Genomic DNA, 11202 nt, shown 5'->3' on the forward strand with positions numbered 1-11202 from the left:
CCTGGTCATCGTCGATCTCCCATGCGTTCGTTCGTCCTGCTTGCTGGGGGCGCACGAGCGTCCGCCTCGATCGCTCCTGGAGTAAGTGGGAGTCTGGTACGGAGGACTAACTGGTAGAGTACCTTTCCTAACCCATTCTGCCCATTATTCTTTCTTCGCCCTCCCATCGGCCCATTCAACCATCCACAGCCATATCCACTCTTTCCCAGGCTCCACTCGCCCTCCTCAGTCTTCCTTCCCTCCTCCTCCTCCGCCCCCCCCCTTCCTCAATCCTCATGGAGTTTTAGCCGTGGTCGTAGCCGTAGACCGGGCGATGGCGTCTTTCTCCAGCGTGGATCCATCCACCCATTGCCTAGGTCCGTACTTCCTCTCCCACCACCTTAGTGTGTTCCTGGAGACTTTTACTGGTCCATTCTCTCCATTGGGTACTTTGCTCCGGACCCTCCACCTCTGGTACGGCCTTTACTCCTCCTTGGGCCCCGAGCACGGAGTACATATATCTCAGATCCTCCCCGATCGTCCTTCTATATGATCCCTGATCTTCCCTCTTCATCCCAGTGTATCATCAGCACTTCACAGTCACCCAAGTGTCCTCTCTATTTAAGGCGCAGTCAGCCCTTGAACTCTGGAGTCTTGAGGCCCTACCTCTACATTTTCTTTTCTTTCCATCTACCTCCTCTTGTCAGGAAACCTTCCTATCAATCAATAGGAAGTCGTTCAAACGTGACTTGAACATGAAGAATTCAATCCCATCCGATGTGTGGGAGAGGAAGAAGGCCCTGATTGCCAAATTGTACAAGGATGAAGAATGGCCTCTGAAGCAGGTCATCAAGCAAATCCGTTCTGATGATTTCAATCCTAGGTAAGACCAAGCCTGGGAAACGGTACATGGGCTTCAGTCAGCGTACTAACCCGACTCAAGTGAAACCCAGTTGCGGAGCAGACTGAAGAAGTGGCGGGTCACCAAACCCTCTCGCCAAACCCGCAAGAAGTCCGACGACAGCCAACAGGAAGCCACTGGGGATGACAGTAGCCAAGAAGACGCATCCCCGAAGGACCAGGCTTCCACGGTCTCCCCTAAAGCACGCCCCCCTCTTCGCTCAGTCGCATCAGACCTTTCCATCAGCGAACCGGAATGGTACATGGCCAATGATGCCTATACCCGCCAGGATGGCATGCCTACTACAGTGTCCTTTGATGGGCAACATATCTCGAACGTGTGGGCTCCCATGATGGCACAACAATCCCCACTCAGCCCGTCGCATAAGCAGCGGGATCCTTCCCATGCCTCTTCCGTGATGGTTCTTCCTAGCTCCAACTCGTATGACTCACCACACACGTCGCCCTTGATGGACAGCATGTTGATCAACTCGGCATCAAGTTTGGCATCGCCATTCCATGATCATTCCTATGCCGTCACCACGGACTGCATGCAAACACCCGCGACGACAGCCGGGCCGATCCAGTGGTCTATTCCCCAGTGGTACTCAATGCCTCTCGAGGCTGGCAGCCCTTTCTATACTTCGGCACCACTGAGTCCTCCTATCGACCCCGCAATGCATTTGATGTCTCCCCATGCCCAGACACCGCCGCCTTCCAGCATTGGGCGGCAGCAGATGGCTGATCTTCACGAGGGAACATGGAAACGCGCCATGTCTGCTCCATATGGCCAGGATGCCGCTGGCGGCCATCCGAGATTGGAACAGAAGGGGCCACAACCCCGGCCGCTCGAGAGAAAGGCCTCACTCCAGCCAAAGTCGGCCGGCCAACCTGCCATGGGGTTGGTGTCTCCGCCGTCCTTCTATCCGCATGGGCAACACCCTGCCATGTGTGCGCCCATGTACCCTTATCCTGGACCTGAGCCCCTTGTGCACAGACCCCAGAGCATCGACTTTTAAGCATGGCACGGAGCATTTAGCCTTCTTTCTTGTGACACTACTAATTTCTCATGTTGGACTTCGATTCGCATTGATCGATCCAACCATCTTCCGCTTTTTTTTGTGTTGATTCATGCTTCCCACTTGTACTATTTCCTCTGATATCTGCTGATTACTTAACCCGCCTCGTCTCGCTTGATGGGATGCCGACGAGGGAATGGGTGATTGAACATTACATCTTGTACACCAAGGAAACCAGACCTGGGATTATGGGATACCTGGCGTATCGGCTGGTTGTACTGGACCATGGAGTGGAGTGTATTTGATTTTGATGATATCCACGTTTGGGACCGAGGAGTTTGGAATTGCATGTACACCTGTTGTTTGTCGGTCTATGTGTGCATGGGGTTAATGATGTTTGCATGGGATATTATATATAGTCTAGATCTACAGGACGATCGGACCTTGAAGGACTGGTTCCCTCATACGTCCAAGGTGTCTATTGTGGATGCATACGAATGCCTTCCTGTCTTCATGTACGAAATCAAATCTACAATAATACATATTTCAACCTACGAAACCTGAGCTCCCCACGCAAAGAAGCGGAGTAGGCCAAAGATCTACAAGGGACTTGCTTTTCCTCGGGGTTATCCGCCGGCGGACCTCGGCTCACCTCACCTCCCCCGGCCGCTTGCTCTCCCCTCCACCAGCCGCCCCCATCGGGCTCAACTTGATCAAAGTACAACCTTGCTCGTGGTTTCTATCGTGTCTGTCCAGCTTGACTGCTTCAAAGTCCCGCGGTCCTCAAATTATCCCTCAGCATGCGAGCCATCCAAGTGAAGGAATATGTCAAGGTAACTAGCAGACGGTATCTCCATTCTTCTGATCATAGACCAATTGATTTACTCCTATTGACCAGGGACCTCTGGATCTCCAAGTCACTACGCTTCCCACGCCCTCGCCATCTGCAACCGAGTACCTGATTGAGATCCACTCAGCAGGCACCAACTTCTTCGACCTACTGCAGATCCAAGGCAAATACCAGCATCAGCCTCCCCTTCCCTGGATCGGGGGCGTAGAGTTCGCTGGGACCATCCTGGCCGTGCCAACAACAGCGCAGGCCTCATTGCGATATAAAGTCGGGGATCGAGTCTTCGGGGCTACGCAAGGCGCCTACGCCACCCACATTCTAGCTCAAGAGCACACCCTCCTCCCGGTTCCAGCGGGCTGGAGCTTCGAAGATGCAGCGGGTCTCTTTGTCACGGCTCCCACCTCATACGGTGGTCTCGTGCACCGAGCGAACGTGCAGCCAGGCGATTGGGTCCTCGTCCATGCTGCAGCTGGTGGCGTCGGGCTGGCCGCCGTGCAAATTGCCAAAGCTAAAGGAGCGACGGTGATCGCGACCGCAGGTACCGAGCGGAAGCGGCAGATCGCGCGCCAGTTCGGAGCCGATCACGTCATCGATTATCGGGATAAGAGCTGGCCCGAAGAGGTGAAGCGGTTGTGTGCGCAATATCGGACCGGGAATGGGAAAGCCGGTGTAGACATTGTGTATGACCCCGTGGGCATGATCGAGCCTAGTTTGAAATGCGTGGCGTGGAATGCACGATTGTTGGTCATTGGGTTTGCCGCGGGTAAGATCGAGAAGGTGGCGCTGAACCGGGTGCTGCTGAAGAATGTGAGTCTGGTTGGGTTGCACTGGGGCCAGTATGCTCGATTCGAAAAGGAAACCGATCGGGCGGTCTGGAAGGGAATCTTTGATATCGTGGCGCAGGGCAAGTTCAAGGGTACGGCCTTCAAGGATGAGAGCTTCGTGGGTTTGGAGAGCGTGCCTCGCGCGTTGCAGGCGCTGGGCGGGCGGGAAACATGGGGGAAGGTAGTTGTGAAGATCATTGACGATGATATTGCAACGAGTAAACTATAGGTGGGAAGGTGCTTCTTCCAGCTCGATCAGGGTTACTGGACCAGCCAACAGGAGCTACGGTACATTATATCGGGAAGTGCACACTGAGCAATAATCAATCAATTCAGAGCTAAATAACATAGCGAACGATCCGGCACAGACAGGCGATACTACCCATGTCTCCGTCGATATCTAGTATGTAGGTGCGCAAGGAGTCATGCTCTCGTAGCAAATTAAACGCGAGCAACATGAACTATGAAGGCCCTAAGATTTCCTCTAGCAACATGGAAAGAAATCAAGACGGGGACTCCGAAGAGCCCCCGACAATCCAGCTCCAGTCGGCCACAGTCACAAGACGTGACATGCGATGACTGTTCTCCTAAGAGGAGAGTCCGTGGCGGCAGTTGTGTACCCTGCGTCAGTCCGGAGACCGAACAGAGCCATTGACCTAAGACAGCTGGATTGTGTAGTTGCGATGTGAGAATTGAACACCTGATGCCATTCGGATTGGTGGTCGTTCGTGTCTAGCGAGTATTCTAAATGCAGCCGAACATGGCTGCTCGACTGATGATAGATAGATAGATGCGCAGGGAGTCGGGAAGCAAAAAGCGGTGTCCTATCGCATCATGATCAGGATCTCCGGATGATGCTACCCGGTGCTGTTGATGTCTGATGAGCCTGCGATGGTGGTCGATAAATAAAGAGTAAAAAGGGGCCGGTGAGCAAGTGGTTTTGTTCCGCTCGCTTAGTGAATGAGTCAGCATCCATCTCTTATCGCCATGTGATCAAAGCAGGACGAGGACGATAAAGAAGATAAGGCTGCGGATGCGGATGTTGTACTATGTACTACTCTATGTATGGTCCTTGCTTGCATCGACTATGTAGATCGGTTCTTGGCTCGAGTGGCATGGTAGATCGACTGGGTCCTGCATAGCATAGTACCATAGTAGTTGACATGGCCCGCTCGCAACCATGGTGAATGCGCGCGAGGGACTTCAAATCACCACCAGATGTGGTTGTGCCATCCTCTCTATCTGACGTGACTGCGGTGCGCAGATGCCTTTGCACCTAGCACGGTGCGCCTATGCATTGCAAATCAAGCGGGAAAGCTCAATTATCTAACCATCAACGCTGGAACTACTAAGTACACAGTAGAAACCATTATATCATCGATTTCCCCTGAAGATAAGGCAGACGGGGCCCCTTGACGTTGTCAGGGCTGGCTTGCAATCGGGCCATCTACGTCATCGTCATATCAGCGTCATATCAGCTACTGTGTAAGTCTCCACCAGAGTGCCTCAGTCCCCTACCTACAGAACGTTGTTCTTCTCGCCTTCCCGGTTTCCTGCAGTCCCGGTTTCCAGGCCCGGTTGTGCAATAGCCCGAGTATATAAGTCCGGTCTATTGCCAGGGATTGCCCGGAGCCCGGGATCAGCCAATTCAAAGCTAGAATTACCCCTCAATGGCTCAGTCTATCCTGAGACGGCAATCGAACCTGCCCCTTTCTCTCCTCGCATCACACCGCTTTACGTCTTACAGGCCTGCCACGAGAATGTCTACTTCGTCGAGATCATCGAAATTTAGCCACCTTCCCCGGGCTGCGTCGGGACCTCTGGTGTGTCAGTACGAGGTAATGCCGGCCCCTGTAAGACTTTGTGCGTGGGGCGGCTCATATGCTGACCGATGATATAGGGGAGGGATGTCCTGGAGTCAAGCCAATTCAATAAAGGCTCTGCATTCACGGAGGAAGAGCGCAGATCGTTCAAGCTTCATGGCCTTCTGCCCCCCAACATCCAGACACTAGAGGAACAGGTTCAGCGGGCATACGAGCAATATAGTAGTCGAGACAATGACCTAGCTAAGAACACATTCATGGCTAGCATGAAGGTACAGAATGAGGTTCTGTATTATAAGGTATCATACATGTTTATATCTGACGCTGACGCTGACGCTGATTTGATATGGCCAGTCTGCTGACGTCGGATACAGCTGATTGACACACACCTCAAGGAGATGCTCAGCATCATATACACCCCTACAGAAGGCGATGCGATACAGAATTATTCCCGACTTTTCCGGAAGCCAGAAGGTTGTTTCCTCAACATCAGAGACCAAGATAGGATTGAAGAGTGTTTGTCCAACTTCGGCGGTGGTGAAGAAGTCGATTATATAGTCGTCAGTGATGGCGAAGAGGTAAACTGAGACTACCTGCAGGAGACATTTTAAAGAGGTATTGTCTAACTAGCGGCAGATTCTAGGCATTGGGGATCAAGGTGTAGGCGCCATTTTGATCTCGGTTGCCAAATTAGCACTCACGACCCTGTGTGCCGGAATTCATCCAGCAAGACAGTTACCCGTGGTGCTAGACTGCGGAACAGATGTATGGCAACTGTCGACTATTTCGGACCCGTGCTAACCTTGATCGCAGAATGAATCGCTTCTAAAGGATGAGCTATATTTGGGCCTGCGACAGCCGCGCGTCAGAGGCAAAGAATATGACCAGTTCGTGGAGAAGTTTGTAACAACCGCCCGAAAGATGTTCCCACGCGCATACATACACTTGTGAGTATCGGAATCTCTTGCGGGACCTCGTCGATCTTTACGTGCTGGGACCCGGCTGACGCTATTTAGTGAGGACTTTGGCCTGCATAACGCTAAGAGGATCTTGGAAAATTTCCAGCCGCATATCCCGTGCTTTAACGATGATATTCAAGGTACAGGCTGTGTTACCCTGGCTGCCTTGTTGTCCGGTTTCCATGTGAGTGATGTCAAATTGGAAGACGTACGTGTAGTCATCTTCGGGTCTGGATCAGCGGGCACTGGTATTGCGGAGCAGCTCGCCGACACTATCGCAACTGAGACGAACAAATCCAAAGAAGAAGCCTCAAAGCAGATATGGTATGAACATCAAGCAGCTTGTGAACTTCCGTCTCTACTCTGCACTTACTAAGCTATTGCTGGGATCTAGGTGTCTCGATAAACCGGGCCTTCTGCTCAAATCCCTTGGGGATCAGTTGACCCCAGCGCAGGCCCCATATGCGCGAGATGACAACGAGTGGCCTGGTGAAGGACTGCCCGGTCTGCTTTCTGTGGTGAAGAAGGTGAAACCTCATGCCTTGATTGGAACCTCCACCAAGCCCAAATCTTTCACCGAAGAAGTCATTCGGGAAATGGCCAAACATGTCGAAAAACCGATCATATTTCCCCTCAGCAACCCGACCCGTTTGCACGAAGCACAGCCCGAGGATATCAATCAATGGACTGATGGGCGAGCTCTGATAGCCACCGGAAGCCCCTTTCCCCCGGTCGATCGCAACGGGATGAAGTATGAGATAGGTAAGCAAAGTGTTAGAGAACGAAGAGAAAGTTGGAACTCCTCAGCTAATGCCCTGCCCTTTTACCGTTGTAGCGGAATGCAACAACTCCACTTGTTTCCCCGGAATCGGATTGGGAGCCGTTCTATCGCGAACACGAACTTTGTCGAATAAGATGCTTGTGGCCGCGGTCAAAGCATTGGCAGCGCGATCGCCGGCACTGCAGGACCCCAACGGACCCCTGCTCCCTGACGTCGGAGATGTACGGGAGCTTAGCGTGGACATCGCCAAAGCCATTATCAAAACTGCGGTCGAGGAAGGATATGCTGAGGAGGAAGGTATTCCCACGGATGACAATGAGTTGGATGAGTGGATTCGAGTGCAGATGTGGGAGCCGGTGTACCGACCCCTTGTAAGACCACACTAGCCGTGAATGCTGCAGTTACGGAGGGGATAGACACTGTTAGAGGAGGCTATGCGGTCCAGGCTTGGCTAGGCGCAGTCGGTAGTATCTCATAAAGCTAAACCGGGTTGGAAGCTATAAGAAATAAGCGGCTTCATATGATTCCGTAAAGCCAACTGTTGGATGAGTGACACTTGAGCAATAGAGTGGTGGGAGGGGGGAGGGGGGAATGACTGCTCGTGTCTAGCCCAGGCTAGACCTGAGACAGGTCGAAAGTGTAGACTTATTGAATCGCAAGAGGAAGAGGAAGAAGCAAAAGAAGATGATGCTTGCTGCTACTGACTGGATCCATCCTCGTGCATCGCCACCGAGGGGCAGTGACCTTTCCTCCCATATTGCAATGGTGCGTAGCGTACGGAGTACCCCGTGGGTGGTACGGAGTAGTGGTCACGGATAGGATCTGGGCCAGTTGCTGCATGCATGGCGGAAGCTTAATCCTTTTGGGGACGCCCTAACGGCTCCCTGGTACTGCTACTACTTTCTTCATGGTATATGTATTGTGATGCCCGCTCATCGCTATTCTTTCATCACACCGGTGGATGGTCTTGCTCTCGCGCTAATCATCACTATATCCTTGCATCCGGTTTTTTATTTCGAGCAGTGCATCTTCAGCGGTAGTTCAACTTGCAGCCTGTGTGACTAGCACGAGCACCTTGCTTACGTGGTACAACAACGGGGATTTACCTCTCGAGATTCCTTCAAATTTGGTCCCTGGCATTTCTGCTCCCTGGGCAAGTATTATGAGGATACTATGGGCCACTGCGCTGGTACTTTTGCTCACCATCTCAGCCACAGCCCTCAGCATCCCGATTGCTTTCCGAGATGCATCTCTCCTTGCAGATTCGCACCTCCTGTCGGATCTAGCCAAACGGCGTGGAGGCGGCGGGGGCGGCGGGGGAGGGCGTAGTGGTGGCGGCAGTGGTGGCCGGAGTGGTAGCGGTGGGAGTAACTCGAGGACCAGGTGGGTGATGCCAGCCAAGCTATCTATCTACTCCGTACTGGCCGATGAATTCGAAACTAAAGGCTCGTCTAGCTCAAGCAACGTCGGGGGCTCGTCCCGTGGCGGCTCTGGAACGCGGCCGGTGTATGGGGGTGGCTATTACTATGCCGGCGGTGCCAGGACTCCCTATACCTCCGGTGCACGATCGCCTTCAGGTGTGACGCCTTACTATTTGCCGGCGGCTGCGATTCCCTTCTACTACCCGGGCATCTGGGCGTATGGGATGTACGTTTACCCCTACAGCCATGGCTACCACTATGTCAATGACACCACGCATCAAAACGAGTCGATACCCATGGCCTGTACGTGCCAACAGTACCTGGAATGTGGATGTGACGATAATGACAACAGCACCTACTATCAGTCGGTCTTCAACGGCAGTCAGCCCTTGAATACGAGCATGACCAGGGTGGTGGGCGTAAACGGCACTGCAACGATCTATATCAATGGAACCCTGCCCAACCGGAACGACTGCCGTCGAGTCCCCATCGGCTGCCACCTGCTCCACGGCCCAAGGGTATTGGGTGATGGTTGCTGTGGTGGCTGCCACTGTCTGGATGTAAGAAGGTGCGAGCTAGTATTGCTATTGCTATGTATTTGTATAGATCCGGTTCGATGGGCTTGAGGGCGTCACAGGGGGTAACTGTACCCATTGGCCATGATCAGCGTCAACTTGCTATTTATAAAATTGGGCCTTGCTTTTGCGGTGAAGACCAGTACTGACCCGGCGAAAGATAGAACTAAGATTAGAATGATTTTGCTAGCCCCCACCTGTTGCAGATTAATGAACGGCATCTCCACCCGCGGGCCTGCATTCATCATCCTCATCCTTAATTCCTCATAGAAACTGGGTACTACTAGACTCGTCCCCCGCAGGTTTCGGATCATGCTCATGGAATGACGGAAGGGTCTTTTGAGGCTTCTAGCATAGCAGGTCATGCCATCGATGATGATGAACCTGGAAAAGGTCAAGGAGACGAGCTTAAAGATTAAGACCCGCCCACCTGTCATACCCATGGGGGCCATGACATCGAGCTGTCAGCGTCAGTGTTTCAACTTCCAACAGAGCCTCGTTGGACGTGTCGACGGTGGAGCAGCAGGCAGGCAGGGCCCTCAGGTGGACTGAAACCTCCCCGGTCAGACTCATCCATCTGTCAGATCCATCCCCTCCTCCTTCTCTTCTTTCCTTCCCCTTTTTCTCGTGCCTTCTTTCTTCCCCCCGTACATTTGGAATTTGGAGTTCCCCAGCTGTGCTGTCGCTCCTTCTCTCTACCGTGCTTCTTTTTCACTCCTTCACTAACTCACTCGCTCACTCACCAGAGCTGTCACTCTTTCCAGCTCCATTCGCTCTTTCATCTCCTTTCGATTATCTTACATTGGCTGCCAGCATCACCAGCTACCGGCACATCAATCTCGACTTTCCAAAGCGGTGTCTGCCACTTACTTCGTGCCCGCATCAACCTTGACCCCCAGCGCTCTGATACGCATACAATTACAATTATACATATCCAAGCCCGATAAGATGTATCTCACCAAAGCTCTTCTCGTCACCTGCGCGGCCTTCGCCCCGTTCGCCTCTGCTGCGGTGCAGGCCACGCCCACGACGACTGCGTCTGTCTCCAGCGTACATACTTCGTCCCCGCCGTTGGCACCAAGCCAGACTCCTGTCTCTTTCAACCCCCTTCCCACTGCCAGCAGCAGCGTCGTCGTCATCGGCAGCCATAGTGCAAACTCTCATCCCAGTTCCTTCGCATCGCCGAGCCATATCGCAAGCTCTAGCCCTCGCGCATCTAGCTCTGCTATCGCCAGCTCTTCGTTCGCTAGCTCCTCCGTGGTCAAGTCATCTTCTTCCTTTACCAGATCGTACATCACCAAGGCCTCGGCTCGGCCAACAACCAAAACATCGACGGACGCCGAGTCAACCTCGACCTCAAAATCGGAGTCAGAGTCGGCTACCACGACGGCGGCTACATCCTCTGCTACCCACTCGGGCGCCGCCGCTCCGGCCATCAGGCTCTCCGGCAGTATGGCTGCCGGAGTCCTGGCCGTTGCAGGCTTCATCCTGCTCTAAGTTACTCGCCAATTGGACCGTTGCCCCATGGTCATGCCCTGCAAATGCCACGAGGGCATGCGCAGCTATCAGGGTCAATTGGGTGGCGGAGGGTGATGTGCCAATGTGAAAGAAACCCTAACGAATCCCACTGAGAAGAGAAGTTCATATACATATTGTACCGCTGACTATGACCTTGAGCTCTCCTTTCGGACAACTTTCCCCCTTCTCTTTTTGTTTCCACTTGTTATCTTATTTCATTCTCCAGGCCTGCATATGTTCATCTGAGAGGTTAGGGGCACGCAAGTGTTATGACCGTGTCCTTGGCTCCTTGCTTGGTCTCAAATGGTATTCACATTTTACATCATTCTTTCCTTTCCGTTGGATGCACAAAGGTCTGTCTGAGCCCTGGTCCAGCTATCTTCCCTTATTGCTCTCTTTCAACGACTGCTTTACACAGCCACTGTCGGTCGCAATGTACTGAACGTAGAACTCCGCTAATGGATGGAGACAACCCTGAGACCTACGCCTAATTACAGATATCATGGTTGCTCTATCGCTAGGGCTAGATATTGCTTAATTCTACCAAGAGGCA

The 11202-nt window shown here is 52.8% G+C and overlaps 5 protein-coding genes across 5 annotated transcripts; all 5 read left to right on the top strand.

The window, feature by feature from the left end:
• Positions 1-633: 633 nt before the first annotated feature.
• Positions 634-2041, top strand: BO80DRAFT_234737 (Clr5 domain-containing protein). The gene is made up of 2 exons (XM_025714499.1): positions 634-862; positions 923-2041. Exons 1-2 carry the CDS (start codon positions 735-737, stop codon positions 1896-1898), a joined length of 1104 nt encoding a protein of 367 aa, XP_025578695.1. The 5' UTR covers positions 634-734; the 3' UTR covers positions 1899-2041.
• A 525-nt stretch (positions 2042-2566) lies between these two features.
• On the top strand, positions 2567-3987 carry BO80DRAFT_499699 (NADPH:quinone oxidoreductase family protein). The gene is made up of 2 exons (XM_025724199.1): positions 2567-2731; positions 2797-3987. The coding sequence occupies exons 1-2, from the start codon at positions 2699-2701 to the stop codon at positions 3799-3801; spliced, it is 1038 nt and encodes a 345-aa protein (XP_025578696.1). The 5' UTR covers positions 2567-2698; the 3' UTR covers positions 3802-3987.
• Positions 3988-4980: 993 nt separating this feature from the next.
• Positions 4981-7696, top strand: BO80DRAFT_422219 (NAD-dependent malic enzyme). The gene is made up of 8 exons (XM_025718772.1): positions 4981-5410; positions 5473-5694; positions 5770-5973; positions 6032-6160; positions 6209-6342; positions 6412-6678; positions 6749-7116; positions 7190-7696. The coding sequence occupies exons 1-8, from the start codon at positions 5243-5245 to the stop codon at positions 7519-7521; spliced, it is 1824 nt and encodes a 607-aa protein (XP_025578697.1). The 5' UTR covers positions 4981-5242; the 3' UTR covers positions 7522-7696.
• A 380-nt stretch (positions 7697-8076) lies between these two features.
• Positions 8077-9366, top strand: BO80DRAFT_484854 (uncharacterized protein). The gene is made up of 2 exons (XM_025723476.1): positions 8077-8518; positions 8591-9366. The coding sequence occupies exons 1-2, from the start codon at positions 8298-8300 to the stop codon at positions 9180-9182; spliced, it is 813 nt and encodes a 270-aa protein (XP_025578698.1). The 5' UTR covers positions 8077-8297; the 3' UTR covers positions 9183-9366.
• Positions 9367-9881: 515 nt separating this feature from the next.
• BO80DRAFT_234836 (putative extracellular serine-rich protein) lies at positions 9882-10713 on the top strand. Its single transcript, XM_025714501.1, has one exon. It carries the CDS (start codon positions 10080-10082, stop codon positions 10626-10628), a length of 549 nt encoding a protein of 182 aa, XP_025578699.1. The 5' UTR covers positions 9882-10079; the 3' UTR covers positions 10629-10713.
• Positions 10714-11202: the final 489 nt, after the last annotated feature.

This window comes from Aspergillus ibericus (assembly GCF_003184845.1).
Source record: "Aspergillus ibericus CBS 121593 unplaced genomic scaffold BO80scaffold_6, whole genome shotgun sequence".
NCBI lineage: Eukaryota > Fungi > Ascomycota > Eurotiomycetes > Eurotiales > Aspergillaceae > Aspergillus > Aspergillus ibericus.